This window comes from Aquila chrysaetos, chromosome 9, assembly GCF_900496995.4.
Source record: "Aquila chrysaetos chrysaetos chromosome 9, bAquChr1.4, whole genome shotgun sequence".
NCBI lineage: Eukaryota > Metazoa > Chordata > Aves > Accipitriformes > Accipitridae > Aquila > Aquila chrysaetos.
This window is the reverse complement of record NC_044012.1, coordinates 20,948,777-20,974,907: the sequence shown is the minus strand read 5'-3', so window position 1 is coordinate 20,974,907 and position 26,131 is coordinate 20,948,777. Positions and strand designations below refer to the sequence as shown.

The window sequence follows — 26,131 nt, the reverse complement described above, 5'->3', positions numbered from 1 at the left end:
ATTACAAATTATTAGAGATTTATAGAAATATGAAAAAAGACATCCACCTAAACTTGGGTATGGCTTAATGAAGTGAGGTCACTTAAAGCCTGGCTTACTCCTGATGTTGCAATTGTTTGTTACATCATAAAAACCAACATCAGCCCTCGAAGATGAGGCCAACTCTTTTATGTTGTGCTTAAACAGTGTACAATTATGTTTTTTAACTGACTAGCACAGCTGCTTCTGTGTTAGGAAAACAAGAGCCATTAATGCCTCAGCAGAATTGGCCAAGAGTTGTCCATTTCCCCCAACTCTTTTTTTTTTTTTTTTTTTGCGGTGTCGCAGAGGAAGCACTGCTCTCAAGCAATCTCCACCTCCTTGAATTTTATGCTCTAGCTCAGAAGGGGCAGAAGTGGGGAAAAAAAGGGAAGGGAAGGAGAACCTGGCTGAGGCATCACTGCTGTTATCTTCATTTCACTTTGGCACAAGACTACCACTGTGATGTAAGAGAGAAGCTAATGAAAGAAGAGTTCCTTTGATCGGCTTTTTACACCAAAGCTGTCTTTCTGCCACTACTGACTGGCTGGTTATTTTTCTGTTATATTTGAAATCCAGATCCTGAGACACAGCTCAGAATGAAAAACAATGAAAATGGCAGATACAAGTATATGCTTCATCACAGATTGCCCTAAAAGGTAAAACCAGATTTTCCATGCATGGACACTATTTCTGCATCTGTTTTTGCATAAACAATCACAATGTCTATGAATATTAGATTCGTAAAATATCGTGTTAAGAAGCAATCTCCATTTGTCATTGAAGCCCATCTGGTATGACATATACTGGTAAGGAGATGATACAAGTTAAAATATCTGTGGTGGTTACAAGTAGAATCTTTATTTAGTTCAAATGGCAGAAACCTGTTAACAATTGCATTGAAACTATGAATGTAATGGAACATTTAACTAAGTAATTTCTAGAAGGTTGCAAGGGAAAAAATGACACAAGAGTGGAATTTAACCTTAAAACAGTAGTGCCCTCGCTTTCAGAGTAGTGAACGCTGCGAGCTGCCCTGAAGAGCTTGGAGCCAAGGCATCTCCAGCAGCTTTGGCAGTGGGAGCACATGGCAGTTGCTGCCTGCGGGTTAGAGAGGATTATGGGCTTCTCTCACACTGACACAACCAACAGTTCTGCCCCGAAGGTCAGATGCTGGAGGCCGCAGCAGCCTCTGACTGACTGAAACGCTAAGTCTTCCTGTTGAAGGTGGTGGTTTTTATATCACAGTGTTACGTCAGTTGTAACTAACGGTCCCATCGCTGAGCTCTGCATTTTGAGAATAACCACATGCAGTCAGCCAGGCACTGTGCTCCAGATTTGGTCTGGGTTTTTCAAAGTGATTAATCTAATCTACTCTCACTGTCCTCGTCATCTTGTGCTTTGTGAGGACATCCTTCACCCTCAACCAGGCACTGTACTTCTCCATCGCTGCCATTCCCTGTTAAAAGTATGAAGGCAAAAAACGAATGAAACTTAGTGGTGGTCTGTAATAGTGGAAAAAGAAAAGTAGAGCCCAATTTTTTAAAACCATTTAAATAAAACTCGGCAAGAATCTCTGTGTAGAAAAAGAGAAAATAACATTTTAATTCCTAATTTATTAGGATTGCCATATAAATAAAAGGAAGAGGTGACTGTTAACTAACAGTGGATTGAAAATTTTTTCAACAAGAGCTGAACAAATCCTTACTTTTTAGTGTGTGCCACCCCCCTTTTTCTCTGTGATTAATTATGTTGCTGTAATCTTACCATCCTCTTCCCAGGGGCTTGGGTCATCTGGTCGATTGCAGATTGGTGACCACAGTAGATTATCCTTGGGCTCAGTGATAACCTCTTGTATCAAGGGTTTTGAGGGGGTTGCTTGTTTATCTTTGGTCTCCAGGTATCTTTCTGAATTAGCAGGCTCTGTAAAGAAGCTTTCAACAAGGGGCCTTAAGTGCTCCTTTTCATGCTCTTTATGTATCTTATACACATTTGAAAAAATTGCTGTTGGAACTTCTTCTCCTACTGAATTCTCAAATGTGCCTTTATTGTTTTCCTCTAATGCAGAATCACTGTCATTTGTCATTTCAGAAATTATTTCAATCTTTGGGTGATATTCCTGCTGTAAAGGTAGAAAATGCAATTGAAAATATATTATTCTAGATGTAAAAGCTAAAAGATGGGTGAATAACTCTTGGATCCACACAACAGTTGTCAACTTTGACATTCTGTTCTCCCAAAATGTATGGAAGATGTGCTTCACCCATAGCTCTGCTTCCTTATGGATGAATCTTGGGTTAACTATTTCTCACACATTAGTGATGAACTGACCATAAACTATGAACAGTTCATAAAAAGAAGACCTATTTCAGCAATTCAGCAATGTGTGGGCTCAGTTCTATTACTTTAGCTCCAAACACAGGGACCTGCCTAACTGAACACCCTTCGGAGCATGAGAGCTACTGACACGTACTCCTTGTTCCCTTCCCTTATCTTCTTTTAACTGGAAGCTTTGTTGGCCACAACATTTTGCAACACTCTTATGAGTCTGTGACCAAAAGAGCAAATAAATTCCATGCCTTACACTGACTGTAGGAAAAGTCTGCATTATCTTGGAGGGACTTGTAAAAACACCTACTGTATCACGAGAATCAAAGCTATGCTTTTAAGCTTTGTTGTTTTCTTTTTCTTTTTTTCTCCTCTGTTTCTGTTTATAGGGGTTTGCCTAGCAGATTAGTTTGAGCAGAGCACAATGCTAATGGGGGTGTGAACTGCCTTGTATCTGACTAGCCTGCAGAGGAGTTTCAATCTCTCTGTGTTTTTAGTTGAAAAGTCTGATTTTATTCAGTAGCAGGCAATTTGTTCTAGCCATGCAGTCCTTTATAGCATATTAGTACTGGTAAAGTATATTTTAAGAGTAATCTTCACTAAAACACTACATGCTACTAAGAAATTAATCTTGTTTAACTGTTGCATTACTCAATCTTAGGTTTTCATTCTCCTATTTTTGCAATGCAATAATATAAAAAATCAAAAAGAAAAAAAAGATTTACAAGTGGATAAAGATCTGCTGAAACATCTATTTTAGTTCGTAAATGCATACCTGACTGCATCTCCCAAAACAGCATTTCACAATTTAGATTATCCTCATTTTGTAAAATATTTGTAAATATGTTTAGGGAAGCTTCATCACTGGAATTAATACGAATCTTACCTTTTGAACAAAGATTTCCTCTTCTGGGGTAAATTCATTTACATCTATATCTTCTAAATCAGGCAGTTCCTGAAGACAATCACCAGATCATTAATCAGTGGGAAAAGCTACTGTAACCAATAAAATACAACATCTCTATCTCACTGGGAATCTTCTTCAAAGCAACGCTTTTCAGGCTAAGAGGCCACAGCCAGCAGTACCACGCTGTCAACCTCTCTGAGATGACAGTTTTCTCTGTCAAGCGCATGTGGGAAAAGGAAAATTCACCTGTCTCCAGAAATAGCAGATGGGAAGGCAATAACCTTAATGTCAGACTGAATGCTATTTTCTACTATGCTTAATCTCAACTGCAACCCATCTGTATGGGTAAGAGCCAAATCAAGATCTGCAGTCTACCTGAAACTGTTTATCAGTAACTCTGTTAGCCTAAATACATCTAATAAAACAATGTTTTACTGTGAATGCCTCATAATTAAGGACTTGCTGAGAACTGTTTTTCCTCCAATTATTTCAGCTTTCCATTAGAAAATACTATCTAAGACAACTATCGCTTGCTGACATGAAAGTAAAAATAGAGGGTGGGAACACAAAATCACAGGCAGAAAGTAATACCTTTTTGCCATTTTTTTTAGTGTAGGTCAACACTAGTAAAAGCATCTCCTTTTGGTTTTAGATGTTTTTAGAGCTTAATGATTTTGTAGCAAGCTGCATGGCATGGTAGCATCAGGAACATCTAATCTGTACTGTCGTGCGTGGTGAAGATTATTACAGAATTAAAATCAACAATTTCTGTTTCCTGATATGGTTGTAGCTAGTGCAGCATGTCCTGAAGTCGCACAGTTTTATAACAATAGCATTAAAAATGTACAAATTAAGATCCGAGACTGATGTTAATGGGTGAAATTTGATGTCAATAGGGAAGTGAAGTAGCTGTTAGTCTTGTTCCAATCAGCAGGGTGCATTTGCAGATCAAACCAAAATTGCTTACTAAAAGTTATCCTGGTTTAGATACACAGAATGTAGTTCAAACACCACCAAGGCAAGTGCAGCAACATGAGCTTGTTTCTGCTTGACAGAGGGATGTCATAACCACCGCATTATAAATCCTCCTCCACTCTTCTCCCTTATATCACCACTGAGGACCATCTACTGACTCCAGGATATGAACAAAGATGACGCTGCTGCTTCAGAGCTTCTCACCATTGGCATCGTCACAGCCATTCCCTTGCTATGCCAGTGCTAAGTCTCTTTGGAAAATCTGCAATAGCGTAAGTATTGGAGGTTGTAGCAAGAAGCTCTTTCCATTACTAAACATCACTTGGAGCATGAAGAAGCATAGAACACTGAAATGTGTAGTAGCGTGTGATTTGGGTTTGGTTTTGATTCTGTAGAATTAGAATAGTCACACTTTTTATGTGTCAAAAGAAACCCCATGCACGTATGCTGAAGAGTTCCTTTTATACTACGTCAAAGTTTGTGCAAAGGAGCTTGCTATGGTGCCATATAGCACCAAGAAAAAAACAAACACTGAATCTATGAGGTCTTCGTATTGTGGGTACCTACAGTATCGCTATTTATTAAGTCTTTTATTTCAGACCCTGCAAGATATGCTTATAAAAGTAATATTGTATATACTTGGAATTACTGCCAGTTCTCTCTACTATCCTTGTTAAACCTGTTATTAAAACCAGCCAAACAGGAAGATGCAGCAGTAAGCCCGCTACTGAAGCAGTGAGTTGAGCCCTTCAGTAACAGGACAAAATTTTTTCCTTAGAAATTAAGAGCATGGAAAATATATAAGAGACTTTTCTAAAACATTCCAGTAAGAATTTAGTTAACAGTGGCAGTATAAGGGATCAAAGAGTATGTTAAGTGCTCTGGGAAATCATAAGCTTAGAAGTTTGTTATTGCTAGTTAAGTCATAATCTGACACTGTCAGTGTAGCAGCAGTGTCACAATTAGGACATATTGAATAGTTTTCCTTTGAAGTGAGATTGTATTTTTCAGTGGTATCCATGTCTTCCTTATGGTTAAATGTGGTTAAACATGTTTAAATATTTGCATCATCAGATAGAAATCTTAGATAATAGAAGACCATATTACAAATGTCAATCACTTATTATATACCTGAATAATGCACATTCTGCTTTTTTTTGAAATATACCTAAAAGTTATATTTTGAGAATTAATTTAGAATATCTAATACTGCTAGCTAACATTTACAATGAGTGGGTGGCTATTTCTTCCTTATGCTTTTTCTGCAATAGTTCACCTTTTCAACTGCATATTTCATTAGTTTTGCCTAAGCGGACGCATGTATCCACTAGGTTCTTTTTGTTGTGATTTCTGTTTTTTAAATGAGAGCCTTCATTAACTTCTCCAGAGAAATCACAGAGACAGAAGGTCAACTTCAGGTGATTTATGGCCAAAGACAAAATAAACTTTGGAAGCGGTGGTAAATTCTTTACACATGCTACACTGGAGAGAATGAATACCCCTACAACTTTACTTTTGGGGGGGGGGGTTCTTTCTTTCCTTTTACTCTTCCTAATAGTAGGCCTTTCTTAGAAACCTGGCCATATAGTTTTATTAGCCAGGATGTTACAAGAATTAACTTGGGAGCAGACAATACCCAAATCCGAACTTATCAAAATCTGAATACAATACATACGTCAAGATAAAGTTTCTCCGGTGTCTCCAGTTTGATCTGTTCAGTTTCAGCATAATCATTGAGTTCAGCAAGCACGGCTTTTTTAGTAGCTGCCTTCTCTCTTGGCAGATCTAAAGAATAAACAACAGTCAGTTGCAGACAACTAGTTGAATAAAATACTTTCTATGTTGCAACAGCAAGGACTGCAAAACCAAACTGCTGGGGACCTGACTACCACTGCAGAATTCACAGCTAAATCCAGCTCTTTGTCTTTCCATCACACATTCTTGGCTTCCCTTGTATTGTCTAAATTAATATTTGCATTTTGCAATAATGTATTCTACAAAAGCATTCTTCCACATGTGAAGGTACAAAACCACCGCTAGAGTGATGTCCAGCTTCTGTTGGCAGACAGACTACACAGTTTATGTGGGAGCAAGGGAAGCCTGTAAGCTCTCCTGTCCTGTCGCTAAACCTGGCATGTATGAGAAGTGGAATTCCACCTTTACGTAGCAGAAGTTGCAGGTTGAGCCCTCAGAATTTTTTTTTTGTTTGTTGTATTTAAAGAATATTTTATCCAGTATTACTTGACTTTTAACTAGTCCCTGTGGAAATCTAATGGGATGTTCTTATCTACGAATCACTCGGTTTGAATCAGGGCAGAAGCAGTGCTACACTGAGTGGCTCATTGTCTCTGCATCCTCAGTTTGGTTTCATTCTTCACTGTGTACATTACCGTCTGTCTTATTGTTGAAGTTTGAGTGTTTGTAAGAGTTTGATTCTTGTGCATCCTCTTGAATTCTAGCAGGAATATTTCCAGACATGAAATCTGTGTTATCTCCCCTATTTGGTAGAAGTGTTACCACTTCATCATGAGCATCAAAGCTTTCACTTCTAAATTTCTCAGTCTTCTCTTGAGTTTCTTCCTCTTCTGATATATTTGAAGTCTCTGATGTATTAGAATTTCCATCACTGTCATCTGAATTTGCAGGTGCTCCTACAGAATAAACAAGCTCATTAAAACTGCTGAGTCAATCTACCATTACTCATTCTAAATATCCAAACTTCATTACATGCTCTTAATAGTTTTGCCTAAAATATGCTTCAAAAGCTCCTACTTTGTTTGAGCAGCTATTTGTGGATCAGTAGTCCTCCCAAGATTGCAGCAATGTTGTGGGTTTTCCCATCTCAGCCGCCCAGCAAATACAGTTTCCCAGGAAAAAACTCTAGGGAAAACACTGTAGTAAATAATTGTCTGGTATCTATGGTTAACTTTGAAAAGACTCACAAGTCACTACATATTTAAATATATGCTTGAGCATTTTGATGGATCAGTGACAAATGCTGAAGTTATCTTCTGCTTTATGCAGTCTACCTGCTTGCAGAAAAAGTTTTACTTGTTAGTCAACCATGTTTGATTTCAGAGCCTGTGAAACCCAAAAGCCTATTGGATAGATAGATAAACACTCCTCTGCACTGTAGTACTGTCTTCTTATTTGGCTTCAGTCCTGTTTATCCTGAAACATGCATACTCCTCTAGAAAGGTTAGATTGGGACCTATTACTGGTTGTAAACGTATGCCTCCTTGAATAATGTGACAGGAGAATGTGTGGCATAAAAAAGAGCAGCAAGTGAAGCAAATGATTAAAGACCTCCCTCTTACCGCCTGTATTACCACTGCTGTAGGCTCTAGGCTAAAGCTCTTACTGTTAGTGAATGCAGCAGCAGAGAGGTGCCTGGATGGGGACTGGGGAGGCGGTTATCACTGGGCCTTACTGGAGCTCACATGCCTATTGAAGCCAGCCCTGTTCTGCATCTTGGGGAAATATCGCTCTTGGGGTGTAACTGCCAGCCTCCACCCACGAATGCCTGCTGGAACCATGATTGCCCTGACTAGCACCTGGTTGCTCTGGTGAAGAGCACAAGGGCTTGAAAAGCTGGGACAGAAAGTGGTTTGTTGTTTTTTTGCTTCATCAGCAGTGAGAAAGGTGATGATTGCTTAAAATCATTGTGGTTAATCTATGATGCACCAAGATTAAGAAGGTATTTAGTATGGGAAAAGAAGATTCATAACCACATTCTAAAAATTGCATTGGCCTGCTTCTGAACATTTAGGAACTATTCATTTATTTTAAACATTCAAATTGAAGCAGACACAGACATCTTCCAAAGTAGTAACCACAAACCTTCTAGGATGTCTGTTGCATCTCCATTTCCACATTTTGCACTTGCATCTCTTTCTTCCATATACTTTCGTCTTCGCTTTTCCTCTGCTTTTTGCCTGATTGCTGCTAAAGCATCAATGCTATCTTGGATTTTTTTTCTCTCTCTGGTTTCCCATTTTTCCCTTTCTGCTTTCTCAGCTTCAAGCCCTCCAGTGGCCCAGGCTTCTGCACAGGCTCTAATGAAAACACAAAAGCTCACTATATAATATAGCTATAAAAGCCCATCTTTATAATGAGACAGAAATTTAAAATAGCTTGCAACAGCAAAAAATAGCTGCAAGAGAAAAAAGCATATAGCAGTGACAATCCCTTATGCAACAGGGATGTATCTATATCTTATCTTGTATGTGCAACTGCAACAAAAGAAACAAAAATATCCAAATGCCGGTGATTATACCATCAGAGGTCTGCTAGGAGTGCTGATCTTGGCTCTGCTTTTCCAGGTACCCGTTCAGTTTCTATTGTAATTGGGATTTGCCTCTGGTCTACAGACTTGGCATAAAACAATTCTGTTCAAGAATTAATTCTCTTGTGAAAAAATAGATTTTTTTTTCTACGTATGTTAGATGTAGAACTCCATAGTATAATACTCTTGTACTCAGTCACCCACCCTCAATAAATTATACCAGTCAGTCTTCCTTTCCTTCCATGACAATATTGACAAAAAAGGGATGAGTGATCATTAGCATTTGAGCTTTATTGCTGTGTAAAGAAGATGGCCCTGTTTCTTACCTATCCTTTGGGAAAACTGGTCTGTCATCCAGATATGTCAGTAGTTTTAGTCGAACAATAAGTGTTTTTCTATAATTAGCAATTTTCTTTATCACTTGATTTCCCATCAAATTCAGCACATGCTAGAGAAACAAGGGAAACAATTTTTAAAGTTGAGTACCAAAAAAATTCCTATCTGGATATATGCACTTTCTCTATCATTTCGAAAACAAGAAGTGAATAAAACATCCTGGGTGTTACAGGTAATCTACAAAAAAACAAATAACGTTTAATAACATTTCTTTTAGATCATGACCTATTGTGCACCGGACTACTTGACAAAACCATCTAATGGAATTCACCCACATAGATGATACAAACCCTCAGCTATATTTGGCTTACCAAATTAGGCATGGTCTCCAGAATATTTATGATACTTGGGTCACTTAGATTGTTGTGGGAAAGATCGAGAACAGAAATACTTGGGCATTCTTGCAAGTGCTGTATGTCTTCCACTGTTTGTAACTTATTGTGAGCAATCTGCAGAGTCTGCAGGACCTTCAGACATGCTGTCAGACAAGAACAGTACAATGAAAGGAAAGGTAAGAGTCATTGCTTCACAGAGGATTTTCTGGAGAAAGTAGAAAACTGTATTGTCAAAATAATTGTTTACATTGAATTGTGGGGACTTTTTTTTTTTTTTTCTAAAATTGTTATTCTGCTATATGCACTTTTTGGCTAGGCCTCCAAAGCTGCTTTCTTCACCCCGGGAAACACAGTTGTTTGGGTTTAGGATGGCGGTTGTTTTTAATTCACATTTCAATCCAGTCAGTTACACAAAAGCAAGACCTTCTGTTTCAAATTAGTCCCAATGTACACAAATGATAATGTAGAGGAATTTTTTTATTTTCTGCTGAAGATGGAATAAATCCTTTAACAGACATAAAAGATTTGGTAATCATGTCTGCAACTGCCAAAGCACATCTTAACTGTGAAGTAAATGGTGAAATCTGGATTGTCAGCCTGTCTGCAACGCAGATAAGTACTGAAATGGTCTTAAGTGAGGAAAAAACTACTTCATTGTCCTAGGTATCCACATGAAAGTAATTAATATGTCTTTTCTGTTTTCTCATTCATTTAAATTGCAAAATACATAGGTCTGACTTTTCAGTAGAAGCCTTGTGGACTGTGGTATGGGATATTGTGCAAAATTTTAACATGAATTAAAAAACCCCTTGAAATTACTGCCACTAATAATAGCTTAGCTTAGTCAAAGCTTAGGAATATGAGCTCGTTATAGGTTAAAACATGTTGCACCAACAGTTCTTACAGAGATTCTCAATGGTCTTAATGTAGTTGTTACTGATATTGAGGGAATCCAGCTTTTGTAAGGGTTCAAGGTTTTCAATTTTGTTAATTAAATTGAGTTGCAGGTAGAGGCAACGCAACTCTGTCAGAGCCTCCAAATTCTCAATTTTTGTTAAGCCATTGCATTCCAGCCATAAACACTTCAATCCAGTATACTCTTCAAGATTCTCCAGGCGGTCAAATCCTGCAGAAAAAGATGTTTTAAAATGAAATAGCATTGGCTGAAAATGAGTCTTTGGAAGAGTAAATTTCATTAAACCAGCACTGCTGAAACAGTCTGTAAGAACACTTGTACTCAAGTTGCTGCCAATATTTCCACTGAATCAATGATACAGTATCTGACCCATAAAGGGCAAAAACATATAGGTACCTACTCTGGTCTGTATCTCATGCGGCCCTTCAGGTTCTAAAATAATACATATTGAGAAAATAGCAAAAACAAGACCAAATGTAGATGGTAGGTTTAGCATGTCCTATTTATTTAAAACAATTCTTACGCTAACCTGAACCAGCTAAACGTATTGTGCAAAAACCTGCTCAAATATCACAAAAGGATGATCTGTGTTCATTCTAGCAACTTCTTTTTCTTTCACTAGTATTTGAGAACATGCAGCAAGTGTTTACTGTTTGTTTTCTTCCTGACCATTTTTATTTGGCAGTAAAAAAGTCCCCCAAACTGGGAAAAAAAATATTTAAAAAAAATAAATCTATTTTCCTCTGAATGCAACCCAGACCAGTATTTCAAGACATTTCTCAGAGGCTACTGTTTTGAGAAAAAAAAGTGTCCCTTGATTCCTACTGATCCTTTGGATGACTCCACAAAGTGAATTAGGTATATAATCAGTTCACTTTCCTACCTTCATATTGACTCATTTTGTTTCATAATTTCATTATTGTACAAAATTAAATTATATTTCTAAGAATTATTAGATATTTTACTTCAGTGAGCCATAAACTAGATTCTCTGCTAAAATGCTACTTAGAATGATAAAACTAAACAGTCGTGTCCACATCTTACCTTTATAATGCAAGTAAAGTGTATCATTTAAGTATGGGGTCAAGTATAATTTCTGCTGTTTACAGATGTCTTGCAGAATCTTTTTTGTCATTCTAAAATAATAATGGGAAGCAGAAGCAAAACACAAAATGTATTTCAGTGCACATTCTGAAATCTTTGGGGTTTTAACATATTTCAATGCAACACAATTAATAGTTCCTTAATGCAAGAGAAATGGCTACAGCTTTCAAGACTATCCTCCAAATAAAAACACAGCAGGTTTTTTTAGAGTGGCTTTCCATTTCTGCCTGTTTGAAGTGAGTTACCAGGCTCTTTGCTAAAAAACAGAGAGTACGTAGGAAAGTGGGTAGGGAATTAGAGAGTCCATCTTCTTGGAAAAGAGCAGCATGAGTCTATGTTAGATTCTGGTTCCTTCCTCTCCAATTCTTTCCTTGCTGCTTTGGTGCAGGACCTTTGGTGGCACAGCCAATACACAACATTCTTCTCAGACTAGTTTACTAACTCAGTAGTTACCAACCTAACATTTTAATGAAATGTTGACTCTGAAATAGCACTCAAGACAGTTTTAATATACAACTGTGATTGGCTAGGAATGCCACAGTAAGAAAATGAAGAATATCTGTACAATTGTAATTGCTTAGTGTTCAGCTCCACTCCTTTTGGGATTCATGCAAGTGAGAAGCAAGAAAAGGCCACTCAAGGAAGCTGTGGGCTACAGCTGAACAGTGCAGGGGCAGAGGACTTGGCAAGCAGGATGGGGCAGAGAGCTACAGTGTGAAACAGCAGAGGCTGCAGGGGGCAAAGCACTTGGGCTGGCAGCCAACAGCAGCCAAACGAGGCCAAAGTTGCACAAGGCAGTCAGCAGGACAGCAAACCCCCAAAGTGGTAGAGTACACAGGTGGCCTGAAAACTGTTAAAACAGGAGTGGATCGCAGTGAAGAGCAGCTGATGAGATGAGTTACGCCGTTATCTGGGACCCTGTGCTAGACAGCACTGGATCAACAGTTTCATAGAGTTAGTAGTCCCCTAGCAGGGACTTTGCAAAGAATGACAGGACACTGGTTTTGGAGGCAAGCTGTCCAGGGCGACAGAAAATTTAGTAACATTAGAGACAAGCAACTTGGGAAACCACCAGGAAAACAGCTAGCAAAAACATTCCAAAGCAGAAAATATATCTTCCTGCTTAGAAAGATTAGATTCTGTAAAGCAAAATTTCAGAATAAAACTTCTAGTAGATATCCCTCACTTAAAGAAATATTGCAAAAGTACAATGTTAAATGATCCAAAATTATTTTCTACTTCTACATTCCTTATTAACAAATTGAACTTTGCATTTGTGGTTGTAAGTATTTGTAGGCCTAAGGTCTGGAACAGTAAGATTTTCTTGGCATGAAGATATTTTCAAAATAACAAAAAAACTTGACTAAAGGCAGTGAAGTTAAATTTTTCATAATAAATTTGCTTTTAGATATATTTACTTACTACACTAAAAATCTCAATATTGCTGAAAACCAAAACTGTAATACAGTCAACTAGTCAACTGAGCTCCTGAGGCAATATAAAATATGATTGTCAGCCTGTAACTGCCCTGTAAGCCAAACGTGCCTGACATAAATCTCTGAAGGAATGAAAGATTTATAAACTTTGAGCAAAATCTTTAAATATATACTGTTTTCTGGTATTGTCAGCCCAGGTACATTATTGTATGCTAGCTACTTGCAGTATATCCCACTGTTTTTCATTGTGCTATTTGTAGTAGTAGTTAATCAAATGATTAGCATCTTCAGGCAATTTATAGGATCATAAAACGTGTTCCTTCAAAACACTAATTATCTTATGTGCAGTTACTGCTCTCTGTCATCATTCTTCATAAGAACTTAATTCTGAAGTGTGCCAGGCTGATTAGCACAGGATAATGAAGTTTTCTATGTAAGTACAGTCTAATCTACCTCCTGATAACTCCGTGAGAATCTTTGCCTTGACTTTAAAGGACTGTAACTGTCTCTAATAGAACAGCTATGTTAAAGTTAGTAGCAATGTAACCTTTGGGAAGTTTCACCAACATGTAAGCAGGTGCAGGAACGGAGGGTAAATCTTCATCGTTCCTTATGTATCACTCCATAACTAGCCCATATGACCAGACTTTCAACAATATTATTAAATAATACCAAATATGGTTTTTAATTTTATTAGTTGCTTGCAATGTGCTTAATCAGAGATAACAGGAGAATAATCCCATTTCACAACTATTAAGGAACAGCCATGGCAGCGTATGCTGATTTAGGCTGGACCAAAACTGGACCCAAAGCTTACAAAGGAGATGTGTCTTATTGTCAACCATCTGAGGTATGTCTGGATTTCCTCTGCTAAAAGTTATCTTGACAACTGTAATATTTACACTGTGATGAATTAATACAATGCATTGTCTGAATTGATGCTGAGAAATGGTCTAATCTACTGACAAATGACTCCCAAAAGAGTTTGCACAATTTTCTCCAGATCCATTAGACTACATCATGTAATTAGAATGTAGTTTGCTACCACGGCCGTAAATAAAAGCTGTACAGATGCTGGAAATATCACTAATTCCTGATTTATCAATTATTCTCAAGTTCATCTTCAAAATTGTTCTCCTGAATTAACATGTAGAATAGCAAAACTCCCATTGACTTTACTGATGCCAAGATTTAAATAAAAAACATCCACAAACAATGTATTACCTTACACAGCCCCTCTTTTCTTCTGCCCTTTGATTGAATGAGCTGGTTACTGATTTGTGATCACCATCTGACTTTTGTTCACTCTGTTGATCTTCTCTGGACATACAGTTGATGGCTTTCTCTTGAGTTTTAACATCTTTGTAAGTAAGAAAACAAGTGCAGTTTAACAGCATGGGTGGGGAAAATTGGCACGTTGTCAATTACTTTAGAGAAATACTGAAGAGCATTTGAATATGAATTTCAAGAAAAGCACTGTTCTAACCAAGATTATTGCTTACATTTCTAATGAAAGGAAACTTAACTTTTTTAGAAGGCATAAAGTATATAGTAGCAAAATAAACTGTTGAAATCTGCATTTTTTTTTTATAGTTCTGGAATTCAGGTAGTACCCACTAGTCTTAAGATTGTTATAACATACAGTGACAAGAAAGGCCTGGCACCAATGTTCTTATGTCTTAGACATCTACTATATATTACATTTAATTAACAATAATTTGAGTTTAACAAGACTTCTAACTTTGCATGGAAAGAGACTACCGTAATGGCGTTATCTGAGTCACCTCAAGCACTCTTTGTTAGTCTAGGTCTTCTACAAATTTACCCTTTTGCACTCTTCGGAAGCTGTCTCCAGTGCTATACTCATTCAAGCTGTCTTTAGACTGCCTTTGATTAATTACTTTTTCAATAGTCTTCTCTTCAGATTCTTGCTCTGCACCTTCTAGTTGCACTTGTAGTCTGTACACTTAAAAAGAGACAGTGCAAACAAGATGATTGTACGAGCTCATTTAAATATGATTGTAATTAAAACATTTAGAGGTCAGGCTAGCTGTATGACTGCAACACAGGAAAACATATCCCTCCAGCAAGAAGAAAAGTAAAAAACCAACCAAACAAAAAAAAGCACAAGATGATAGCAATTGAGAAAGCCTCAGTTATGGCAAGATTTTCAGTGTCTTCGCTGGGAGAAAGGATAAACTCCTGCTGCATCCAGATCAGTAAGGACAGACTTGATGTCTAAGCTTTATGTTCACTGAAGTTTTCCCTAAAGTAGTCCTAGTGAGCCAGCTGGACGGGCTCACCTGTGTTGACAGAATTGCCTTCATTTTCTGTTTGGGCATCTTCATTTCTGGTGTCGTTCAGAGATTCCCCTGACGCCTCTTGTGGAACAACCTCCCTTCCAAGGCCTTTGTCCCAGTCTCCAATTTGTGATTGCATTTTAAGATATGTGATTTAGGCAAACATCAGCCAAGTCAGTATTTGATTTACAATCCAACTGTTCCAGACAAAATGTCTAAAGGTTTTAGTAGGAGGACCTGTAACAGATAAGAAGACCAATATGAGTAAATTATGAAGCCTGCATGGAGCTGGCAACCTGTGCCTAGTCACGGTGAAGATATGAAAAGGCAGGGAGAGCTTATCTTAAATCTTGCCCACGGTGGATCTCACTCAGAGCAGAGGACCACAGCCGAGAAGCCTCCCAAAATAGAGTGAGTCACTTTTTTGCTTTGGAAGCCAGTACACTGAAGATGCAGCGATGGTGCTCCTTCGAGGCACTGCCTGCTCTTCTGTAACGCCTGCCTCCTGCCTCACCGCAAGCCGGGTGGACTCCTGAGGCGAGTTTTAGTCTCCAGGTTTCCCCCCTGCACTTTTCGCTGCCGTAGCCCGGGAGGTCTCTAGAGAGGACTCGTATCTCCCGTTAAACAAACCTCCAGCTCCCTTTACCTGACCCGAGACCCGGGCTGGACCGGGCGTTCGGACCTGGCGCACGGGGTCGGCGGCTGCTCCTGGCCTCGCCGCGGTCTCTCCCAGGCGGCAGGACAGGTAAACCGCGAGGGACGGGACGGGACGGATCGGAGCGGAGAGACCGAGACGCCGCTGCCGCCGGAGGCCCCTGAGGCGCGGAGAGCCGCGCTCCCCGCCTCAGCCGCCCAACCGCCGCCGTCGCCACGGCGACGCCACGCGCAGGCCCACAAGGCCCCGCGGCCGCTCCCGGCGGCCCCGCCCAGCGGCGCAGGTGGCGGCAGGCGAGGGGAGCGCGGCGTCGCCGGAGGGCCCGGCCCGGCCCGGCGGCCGCGGGTGAGACGCTCCGGGCGGGTAACGGCCCCTCGGGTGCGGCGGGGAGCGGCTCGGCGCGCTGTTCCTCCCCGTGGGCCGCGGCTGGGGGCGGGGCTTGTTTCGTGGGTTTCCCTCCGTTACAGCCCGGCGGGGGCCAGGGAGGGCCCCGGGCAGGGCGCGGCAGGGCCGGGGCTGAGCGAGGGGCCGAGGCGGCGGGCCGGGCCGGGTCGAGTCGAGTCGGGTCGGGTGGGGCCGGGCCCGCTGGTCGTTGGGGCTCGTCAGCAAGGGCGCGCCCGGAGCCCGCTATCCCTCCCGGGAGGGGCGAGGCCTGCGGGCCGGAGTGCGATTTGTCTCGCTGGGCGAGGGGAGGGCGGTGTGTAACGGCGGTAAGCTGCCGGCTCCGGTTGCAGATCGAGTGCTGCCGAGGAGGCGGCGGTGGGGTTCTGTGCTTGTTTCAAATCAATATATTCACTATCAAGAGCCTTGTGAGGCACAGCAAGCTTTCTGCTGACATCCGCTTTGCGATGTGACGTTAACGCATGGCACTGTCCCGTGGTTCAAGGATTTTCAAACCCGAAGGACACGGTAGGTGCGGTGCACTTGCTGGGAAAGGGTTAGTGCTTTGTGGTAGTGCCAGGGACTAAAGTTATGAGTCTGTCTCTGAGCTTGCTTTGTCTCTGTGCTTGGAGGAGTGTGTTGTTTCTTGTGTGCTCAGCTCTCTCCTGCTGGTTATCCTTGCCTCTTTTGTAGGTGGATCTTAATCTTCCAGAAGTAGTTTTTACATATTGAGCTTCCCTTATCTGCTTGGACTTGAATTGTGTTATTTACAGTATCATTGATCAGTGTCAGTGTGGTGTAACTGATTAGTAGCTAAACCCTTGAACAAGGGCTAAACAGCAGCTAAACCAGTGAGGATGATGGTAGGTGATATCCAAATTTTAGCTGGCTGACTTGTGGCTTTTTTGCATCAAACCAGTGCTCAGACTGTAACATGCTGAATCTCAAAGGTTATCCATTCAGTCTGAAAAGTTTACGTGGCTCAGGAGGTGATTGTAATTGCTTGCATCTCTCTCTATTTTTTTCCAGGCTTGTGATCACCATGGCTGCAGTGGATCGTTTCTACCTCTTGTACAGAGAGATCAGTCGTTCCTGCAATTTTTACATAGAGGCCCTGGCTATAGTTGGCGCTTGGTACACAGTCAGAAAATGTGTCTCTCTTGCGTTTGACACTTACAGCATGCTTAGGTTGCATTTAATCCCAAAGCTGGGTGGCGAGATTGATCTTGTAAAGCAGTATGGAAAATGGGCCGTGGTCACTGGTAAGAGACTGAAGCAGTATACTTGCTTATGTTTATATAACATACTGTGCCGGTACTGTAAAACTTGCTGGTTTATATTGCTTTATGTCACAAGCTGGGGTCTGCATTATCTCAGGTTGCAAGTTAATCTGCTTGAGCAGTGACAGTTTTTCAGTGCCTTACTAAATTCAGTTCCTCAGGAGATGGGCAAGCTCAGCGTGTTGATTGACTGCTGGGAAAGAATCACAGAGCAATTTTTACCAAAAATTGCAAGGTACACCCCGAACGCATACAAGTGTAGGCAGAGGTCCAGACAAGATCCTTTTTTTGCTATGGTCTTTTCACATGTGCTCAAGTTCTTCAGCAAGGTTTAAGTCATGTACCTCTGACATCCTCGCCATTCGTTAAGGTTCTACTCTAAGCTCTCTATTGTTGTCATAGAAAATATAAAACTTGTATGAGGTGGGACTGCAGAAGGTAGCTACTGACAATCACGGAAACATGGTGGGATGACTTGCACAACTGGAGTGCTGCAATGGATGGCTATAAACCCTTCAGAAGGGATAGACAAGGAGGGAGAGGTGGTAGGGTAGCCCTGTATGTTAGGGAGTGTTTTGGTTGTCTAGAGCTTAACGATGGTGATGATAGGGTTGAGTGTTTATAGGTAAGAATCAGGGGAAAGGCCAGCAAGGCAGATATCATAGTGAGAGTCTGTTATAGACCACCCAACCAGGATGAAGAGGCAGATGAAATATTCTATAAACAGCTGGGAGAAGTCTCACAATCGCTAGCCCTTGTTCTTGTGGGAGACTTCAACTTACCAGATGTCTGCTGGAAATACAATACAGCAGAGAGGAAATGGTTTAGGAGGTTCCTGGAGTGTGTGGAAGATAACTTCCTGACACAGCTAGGAAAGGTGCCCCGCTGAACCTGTTGTTTGCAAATGGAGAAGCACTTGTGGGTGATGTGGTGGTTGGAGGCTATCTTGGGCCTAACAATCATGAAATGATAGAGTTTTCGATTCTCAGAGAAGTAAGGAGGGGGGTCAGCAGAACTGCCACCTTGGACTTCAGATGGCAGACTTTGGCCTGTTCAGGACCCTGGTTGACAGTCCCTTGGGAGGCAGTCCTGAAGGGCAAAGGAGTCCAGGAAGGCCAGAAAACCTTCAAGAAGGAAATCTTAAAGGTGCAGGAGCAGGCCATCCCCATGTGCTGAAAGACAAACTGGCAGGGAGGAAGACTGGCCTGGCTGAACAGAGAGCTTTGGCTGGAATTCGGGAAAAAAAAGAAGCGTTTATGACCTTTGGAAGAAGGGGCAGGCAACTTGGGAGGATGACAAGGATGTTGTGAGGTTATGCAGGAGAAAATTAGAAGGGCCAAAGCCCAACTAGAACTTAATCTGGCTACTGCCGTAAAAGACAATAAAAATTGTTTCTATAAATACGTTACCAACAAAAGGAAGTCTGAGGAGAATCTCCATCCTTTATTGGATGTGTGGGGAAACGTAGTGACAAAGGATGAGGAAAAGGCTGAGGTACTTAATGCTTTCTTTGCCTCAGTCTTTAATAGTAAGACCAGCAGTTCTCTGGGTACCCAGCCCCCTGAGCTGGAAGACAGGGACAGGGAGCAGAATGAAGCCCCCGTAATCCAAGGGGAAATGGTTAGTGACCTGCTACACCACTTAGATACACAGGTCTATGGGGCCGGATGGGATCCACCCAAGGGTGCTGAGGGAGCTGGCAGAAGTGCTCACCAAGCCACTTTCAATCATCTATCAGCAGTCCTGGCTAACTGAGGAGGTCCCAGTTGACTGGAGGTTAGCAAATGTGACGCCTACCTACAAGAGAGGCTGGAAGGAGGATCCGGGGAACTACAGGCCTGTCAGTCTGACCTGGGTGCCAGGGAAGGTTATGGAGCAGATCACCTTGAGTGCCATCACATGGCATGTACAGGACAACCAGATGATCAGGCCCAGTCTGCATGGATTTATGAAAGGCAGGTCCTGCTTGACTAACCTGATCTCCTTCTATGACAAGGTAACCTGCTTAGTGGATGAGGGAAAGGCTGTGGATTTTGCCTACCTAGACTTTAGTAAAGCCTTTGAACCATTTCCCACAGCATTCTCCTGGAAAAACTGGCTACTTGTGGCTTGGATGGGTGTACTCTTTGTTGGGTAAAAAACTAGCTGGAGGGCCGGGCCCAAAGAGTTGTGGTGAATGGAGTTCAATCCAGTTGGTGGCTGGTCACAAGTGGTGTTCCCCAGGGCTCAGTATTGGGGCCAGTTCTATTTAATATCTTTATCAATGATCTGGATGAAGGGACCTGGAGTACTAGGGACCTGGAGTACGGCGTTCAGCTCTGGGGCCCCCAGCTTGAGAAAGACACGGACCTGCTCGAGTAGCTCCAGAGGAGGGTCATGAAGATGATCAGGGGGCTGGAGCACACCCCCTCTGAGGATAGGTTGAGAGAGTTGGGGTGGTTCAGCCTGGAGAAGAGAAGGCTCCAGAGAGACCTTATAGCAGCCTTCCAGTGCTTAAAGGAGGCCTACAGGAAAGATGGGGAGGGAGTTTTTAACAGGGATTGTAGTGATAGGACGAGGGGTAACAGGTTTAAACTGGAAGAGGGTAGATTTAGATTAGATATTAGGAAAAACTTCTTTACTATGAGGGTGGTGAGACACTGGAATAGGTTGCCCAGAGAGGTTGTGGATGCCCCATCCCTGGAAGTGTTCAAGGCCAGGCTGGATGGGGCTTTGAGCAACCTGGTCTAGTGGAAGGTGTCCCTGCCCATGGCAGGGGGGTTGGATCTAGATGATCTCTAAGGTCCCTTGAACCCAAACCATTCTATGATTTTATGATGAGTATACCCTCAGTAAGTTTGCAGACACCACCAAGTTGGGCAGGAGTGTTGATCTGCTTGAGGGTAGGAAGGATCTATAGAGGGATCGGGACAGGCTGGATCGATGGGCCGAGGACAGTTGTATGAGATTCAACAAGGCTGAGTGCCTTGCTCTTGGTGGCCTGCACTTGGGTCACAACAACCCCATGCAATGCGACAGGCTTGGGGAAGAATGGCTGGAAAGCTGCCTGGCAGAAAAGGACCTGGGGGTGTTGGACCACAGCCAGCTGAATATGAGCCAGCAGTGTGCCCAGGTGGCCAAGAAGGCCAATAGCATCCTGGCTTGTATCAGAAATACTGTGGCCAGCAGGACTAGGGGAGCAATTGTCCCCATGTACTCAGCGCTGGTGAGGCCGCATCTTGAATACTGTGTTCAGTTTTAGGTCCCTTGCTACAAGAAAGACATTGAGGTGCTGGAGCATGTGCAAAGAAGGGCAAGGAAGCTGGTGAAGGGCCTGGAGAACAAGTCTTATGAGGAGTGGCTGAGGGAACTGGGGTTGTTTAGTCTGGAGAAAAGGAGGCTGAGGGGAGACCTTACCGTTCTCTACAACTACCTGAAAAGAGGTTGTAGCGAGGTGGGTGCTGGTCTCTTCTCCCTAGTAACAAGTGATAGGACAAGAGGAAATGGCCTCAAGTTGCACCAGGGGAGGTTTAGATTGGATATTAGGAAATATTTTTTCACCAAAGGGGTTGTCAAGCACTGGAACAGGCTGCCCAGGGAAGTGGTTGAGTCATCATCCCTGGAGGTATTTAAAAGATGTGTAGATGTGGCGCTTAAGGACATGGTTTAGTGGTGGAGTTGGCAGTGCTAGGTTAACGGTTGGACTCGATCTTAAAGGTCTTTTCCAACCTAAACGATTCTATGATCCTATGACAACATTGTCTTTATTGTTGTGGTTTTGAGATCACCATATTCAGTGCCACGTGATCTTCAGAGAAGGGAATAAAGCTATAAGTGAAAGAACTGGCAAAAGAGAAGGCTGGGGCTGCTCTGATTTTTCACCTTGTTTTTTTATTTTCTATTAAAGGTAGCACCGATGGTATCGGGAAGGCATATGCTGAGGAACTGGCGAAGCGTCGTGTCAACATCATCTTAATCAGTCGAAATAAAGAGAAGCTAGAGGCTGTATCTAGAAGCATATCTGAAACCTATAAAGTGGAAACAGATTTCATAGTAGCTGACTTCAGCAAGGGGCGTGAGCCTTACGCAGCCATTAAGAAGGCTCTGAAAGACAGAGAAATTGGCATTTTGGTGAATAATGTAGGAATGTTTTATCCCTACCCGGACTATTTTACCAATGTGTCTGAAGATGTGCTGTGGGACATGATCAACATAAATATTGCTTCTGCTAACATGATGACACATATTGTGCTGCCGGGAATGGTAGAGAAGAAGAAAGGGGCAATTGTGAATGTTTCTTCTGCATCCTGTTGTCAGCCGACACCAATGTTGACAATCTATGGAGCCTCTAAAGTAAGTTGGGGTGTAATGTTTAATGGCATGCCCTAGAAAGTGGATGCATTATAGGTTGGTTGGTTGTAAACACATTCAGCAAGGATATCAAAATATACTTGAAAGTTTTCTAGGGATTTGTTCAAATACCAGAGGTGAATGTTACATGTAATATGCAGTAAAGTCTTTATCCTCACTAATACTGGGCTTTGAACCAAAGTCAGTGCTATCTGGATTATATGTGAACCGTGCCATAACAGTAGTTCTAGGAAAAATGTTACCTTCCTCGGAGGAATGATGTGCAAAGCAAAGTGGCAGTTCTATGACCCATTGAAAGGGTCAAGAATTTAATCTCTCTTCTTCAGCTAACTGTGCAGACATACCTCAGGCTACTTACACACTAGTATTTGGTAGCAAGAGTGGCTGTACTCATGCTCAGGCCACCACTGTGACAAGGGCTGTGGCCAAATCAAGCCACTGCTTCACCTAACACCAAGGGGCGAAGGCTTCTTACACCACTGTCTGTACCATATTTGGGGAGAACTGAAAAGAACTTTCCCCCCATAATTATTTTTCCTGAAGAGACTCAGTCAATGAATAGGATGGGGCAGCTGGGTGATGCTGAAAGTATGAATGCACGCAGGGATGTGGATTTACACTAGATGACTTGCTGCTGACTCCACAAAAGCAACTGAGATTGTAGAAGGATCTTGCCTAAATCTGGTGTCTAAACACAAGCGGTTATTGCTCCCAGCTGTCGGTGGCTGCCCTCTGCTGTAGCGTAACCCCTGTGCAGCCTTGCTCCTGGGATAGCTCATGCAAGTACTTCCTTTTGCTTGGAGCAAAACCAGCTCTCATTACCCCAAGGCATAAAACTCCTTGCAGATTTTCTTCAGTGTAGAAACTGGCTTAAGATTCCTGTTTCTGTTGCAGAGTATCTCCCCTTGGTTATGCTAAGTGTATGTAGAACTGCACTCTGAACTGAAGCAATTAAAAGGCCTGAATGAAAAAGAACAGAACAAACCCAAGTGTACCAAAGTTTCTTCCTGTAGCTGCCATCATTAATCCAAATCCTAGATCAGCAATCCAGTTTAAAGCCTGGCCCTTGTACAGTTATGTTGGCACAGAAGTGGGAACAAGCTGCTCTAGCGTCCTAAGCCTCTTTGTGCATTAACAGTGTATCGTGTTTGAAGTGGTTTGTTTGTTTTGTTTACCTAAAGTAGGTAGGCATTAGTAAGTAAGGTAAGTAGTAGGTTGCTTTGTCCTGCAAGTTACTGTACTGTTGCAGGTTTTTAACAAACAAATAACAACAAATAGAAATGTTGGTAATGCTTTAGAAACGTGTATTTTTATGCTATTTGTTCGAGGTTTTATTTTTTTTAGCTGATGTATAAAATATGCTACAATTTTTCTGTAATTTTAATAAAACTCTGCCCTAAGACTTGATTGTTTTTAGAAAAAAGAAAGAAAGAAAAAAGATGTCTCTTTCTGCTTTTGTCATCCTAGACCTACTTGGACTATTTCAGTAGAGCACTACATTATGAATATGCCTCAAAAGGAATTTTTGTTCAGAGTTTAACCCCATTCATGATTGTTACAAAAATGGCAGAGTGCAGAAGCAGTGTATCAAGGAGATCTTTCTTTTTTCCTTCTGCTGAAGAATATGTAAGTCATGCTATTTCTACTCTTGGGTTATCCACAAGGACTACTGGTTACTGGAAGCATGCAATAAAGGTAATAGAATTCATTAAACTATTTCATGTTTGTCAATAGAAGTAAATAAGCTGTTTACTTTCTTAGGAGTCTGAATGAAAACTATGCTCGTATTCAGAAAAAGTGCAATATGTATTGTAGGACTTAAAGGCATTGTGCCATATTTTCTCACTAATTCTGCTTTAGAAAATGATGCTTGGGCATGCTTATTTTTAGAATGAGAGAGTGAATCCAATTCCCACTTGCCCAGCAAAAATGGGAAAGAGACAACTTTTTGTTCAAAAACATGAGTATCTCGTTTCACTTGGGGTGTTGCTGATGGGACAAGCATTTCACTGTCTTCTATGAACAGAAGTAGCTTTTTTCAATCTTAATTTATTGAGCATATTTCTGCTTTGGGGAAGAGTGGGCAGGGAGGATGGAATAATAGCAGAAAAAAAAGCCCACCTCTTTATCCTAAGCTGCCTGGAAGCAGGTCCTCCGTATGTTAGGTTTTCATTTGGGGGGGCAGACTGTGGGCTCCAAAGTAATTTTATGAACGTTGGTCACATCTCAGGTGGCTTTCTATAGCATTAGGTCAAGTAGAAGGAATTGAAGAAGAGGGGATTAGTCCAAAAGGAATAAAATAGATGGGAAGGATTCTGGCAAGATGTAGCAATTAAAGGAAGTGGACAGTATTGCTGTTGTGAACTTGAACAAACTACTTCAGTATTTATTTGCAGAACCTAACTGTTCAGCTGTGGGCAGTACTTCCAAAATGGCTAAATACATTTACTTCTAGGGGGTTGAATTTAAGGCTTCGTTGCTGATGTTCAAGCAGGTTTTGCCTTGCTTTAGTGGCAACTTGAGAAACTGTTTGTTTATTTAATAGAATATATCTTAATCTGTCCCTTCCTTTCTTCTTTTTCTCTTGTCTCCCTGTGCCTCTCCACAGTTCACATTGGGTGAGCACCTACCTGAATGGATCTGGGCATGGTTTGCAATGTATTTTTGCAGAACTGTACGCAAGGAAGCTTTAACACACAAAGTGAAATAGGAGTTATCTGGATGTCCTGCGTAACAAGTAGTATATTCTGATCAGAGTGCTGCAAAAATGTTCAGTGAACCTTTGTGGACTTAGGGCAACTTACCCATACCTTGCTAAACAAGCTACGTGTAACCTGGACATCAGAAGTCTGGATCCTCTCTGTATCCTTGTATTAAATAGCTCCTCCACTGCTTTTCCTCCACGACAAAGAGCTGATCTTGTTGAGGTTAATTTCCATTCACCGTCTCTTCAAGGTAATTGGGCAGGAGCAGGTATAGTTTTAATTCCGACGGTAAATGACTGTCTCTTGCATAGGGCTACATGATGTCAACTTGCAAAGTTGACAGAATTTGAGAATTCTCCAAATCTGTTAGAAATGGGCCCCCAAAAAATCATGCTGTTCAAAAAGACAATCCCAGTCAACTGTATTAAGTTTCTTTAATATGTAGTTTTGCATAACTTTTCTGTCTTCTAAATTTAGGCAGAAGTTTGTATGTTTTAAGTGCAAATGTTGTTGCTTTCAAATGATGTTATTTAAGGAACTTCTCAAAATTTAAGGTGTATGGCAAGGTACTATTGACTTGGAGGTTGTTTAAATGACTGAAAAGGTCTCACAGAGCTGTAAAGGAATTTGGAGATAAGATTGTATGCTTTCTTATTAGTGTGAATGATCTTGATAATACTTTAAATATTGCTTCAGCAATCTGAAATATGGCTGGAAAATTCAATAAAGAATATAAAAACACATTAGCTGTAGAAAAATAATGAAGAAATAATGTTTTGATTTAAAAATAGTGATTGGTTTCCTAAGATAATTAAAAAACCAACTTACTGAAGTTTTGATGTGGTATGATTTGGATGCTTTTGTTTATATAAATAAATATGTTTATGCATATGTACTTACTAGAAGTCATCTGGTGTCATATACTGCTCATTATGTGTTGCAGGCTCTACAACTCAGAGTCAGGAAAGCTGTCCTTTCTGTGTATGCACAATTGCTACCTGAAAGAGGGATGTGACTTAGAAGAATGTTCTCAATCTTTTTTTGTATTTTATATTATCATGGACTCGTTAGTACTGCTACTGTAGTGTTAATACTGAAGTACCAAACCAATTAAATACCTGTGCAGTATCTTCTACACAGCAGCAGTCCTCCCCTCAGTTGTGCCAGTATTTGTTGCTTGAGTGTTACAGTGCCGTATTTCCCGATGGGGACAATGGGAGGTCAGTATACTATACTAGCTCGCTCCCTGAAATCCGTACTGGAGGATGTACAACAGTCGCATTGTGTTGCTGAGTAATGCAATCGTGATGACAAAGTGGGTATCTGTTGCTCCTCCACAGTAGCTCTGGACTGGTGATGTTAGAACCTGGAGTTCTAATAGTGATTGTCCCCCACAAAGCTTTTATGAGTAGGTTTGGTAGAGAATAATTTAGTATTCATCCCCATCCAGTAAGAGACTAGGTACAAATCTGTTTGTAAATAACTTAATTCTAAGTTGTTCTAAGTTGTATCATGTGAAATGCTGATTAGAGCTCTTAACAAAAAAACAACAAACCAAAACAAAACCTGAAACAAAAATTCCGTGTGTTTAATATAGTAAAACTGCCCCCAGCCTTCGTGACTGAATGCTCTGTTGAGGTACCCAGTATATTTGCTGGGCCGTGTAGGAAGATAGTGATGCTTAAGAATTTATTGTCCAGAGGGAAATTCAGGCCTGCCTACCCGTCCCTACCGCTAACACCCACATGTCAAGTTTTTCT

The 26,131-nt window shown here is 41.2% G+C and overlaps 3 protein-coding genes across 9 annotated transcripts; 1 reads left to right on the top strand and 2 right to left on the bottom strand.

Annotated features, from left to right (window-relative positions):
• Nucleotides 1-862: 862 nt before the first annotated feature.
• Nucleotides 863-15,863, bottom strand: DNAAF1 (dynein axonemal assembly factor 1). Of its 5 annotated transcripts, XM_030024006.2 has the most exons (14): nt 15,631-15,863; nt 15,004-15,237; nt 14,526-14,666; nt 13,925-14,060; nt 11,205-11,296; nt 10,149-10,370; nt 9,221-9,387; nt 8,840-8,961; nt 8,069-8,283; nt 6,619-6,879; nt 5,904-6,013; nt 3,233-3,301; nt 1,786-2,140; nt 863-1,477 (listed from the first exon to the last, which is right to left on the bottom strand). In XM_030024006.2, exons 2-14 carry the CDS (start codon nt 15,137-15,139, stop codon nt 1,380-1,382), a joined length of 2,124 nt encoding a protein of 707 aa, XP_029879866.1. In that variant the 5' UTR covers nt 15,140-15,237; nt 15,631-15,863; the 3' UTR covers nt 863-1,379. The 5 variants fall into 5 exon arrangements, with proteins under 5 accessions (XP_029879866.1, XP_040981675.1, XP_029879869.1 ...); XM_041125741.1 differs by having other exon boundaries at nt 15,004-15,863; XM_030024009.2 differs by having other exon boundaries at nt 1,786-2,137; nt 15,004-15,863.
• Nucleotides 15,225-16,972, bottom strand: LOC115345871 (basic proline-rich protein-like). Its single transcript, XM_030025370.1, has 3 exons — nt 16,931-16,972; nt 15,652-16,427; nt 15,225-15,237 (listed from the first exon to the last, which is right to left on the bottom strand). The coding sequence occupies exons 1-3, from the start codon at nt 16,970-16,972 to the stop codon at nt 15,225-15,227; spliced, it is 831 nt and encodes a 276-aa protein (XP_029881230.1).
• Nucleotides 15,873-25,266, top strand: HSDL1 (hydroxysteroid dehydrogenase like 1). Of its 3 annotated transcripts, none has more exons than XM_030024014.2 (5): nt 15,873-16,000; nt 17,066-17,298; nt 21,203-21,648; nt 23,134-23,361; nt 24,275-25,266. In XM_030024014.2, the coding sequence occupies exons 2-5, from the start codon at nt 17,079-17,081 to the stop codon at nt 24,374-24,376; spliced, it is 996 nt and encodes a 331-aa protein (XP_029879874.1). In that variant the 5' UTR covers nt 15,873-16,000; nt 17,066-17,078; the 3' UTR covers nt 24,377-25,266. The 3 variants fall into 3 exon arrangements, with proteins under 3 accessions (XP_029879874.1, XP_029879873.1, XP_029879872.1); XM_030024013.2 differs by having other exon boundaries at nt 15,913-16,014; nt 17,062-17,298; XM_030024012.2 differs by lacking the exon at nt 15,873-16,000 and adding an exon at nt 16,067-16,564.
• The last annotated feature ends 865 nt before the right edge of the window (nt 25,267-26,131 follow it).

What these genes read in the sequence shown, in the direction of transcription:
- LOC115345871 (XM_030025370.1), bottom strand. Translation starts at nt 16,972, where the DNA reads ATGTTACAGTCTGAGCACTGGTTTGATGCAAAAAAGCCACAA. An exon ending in TTGATGCAAAAAAGCCACAA is followed by an intron (nt 16,428 to 16,930) that starts GTCAGCCAGCTA and finishes ATTTGAAACAAG; the next exon opens with CACAGAACCCCACCGCCGCC.
- HSDL1 (XM_030024014.2), top strand. Translation starts at nt 17,079, where the DNA reads ATGGCTGCAGTGGATCGTTTCTACCTCTTGTACAGAGAGATCAGTCGT. An exon ending in AAAATGGGCCGTGGTCACTG is followed by an intron (nt 17,299 to 21,202) that starts GTAAGAGACTGA and finishes TTTCTATTAAAG; the next exon opens with GTAGCACCGATGGTATCGGG. An exon ending in CAATCTATGGAGCCTCTAAA is followed by an intron (nt 21,649 to 23,133) that starts GTAAGTTGGGGT and finishes TTGTCATCCTAG; the next exon opens with ACCTACTTGGACTATTTCAG.
- DNAAF1 (XM_041125741.1), bottom strand. Translation starts at nt 15,139, where the DNA reads ATGCAATCACAAATTGGAGACTGGGACAAAGGCCTTGGAAGGGAGGTT. An exon ending in AGGCAATTCTGTCAACACAG is followed by an intron (nt 14,667 to 15,003) that starts GTGAGCCCGTCC and finishes TCTCTTTTTAAG; the next exon opens with TGTACAGACTACAAGTGCAA. An exon ending in AAGCCCCTGGGAAGAGGATG is followed by an intron (nt 1,478 to 1,785) that starts GTAAGATTACAG and finishes TACTTTTAACAG; the next exon opens with GGAATGGCAGCGATGGAGAA.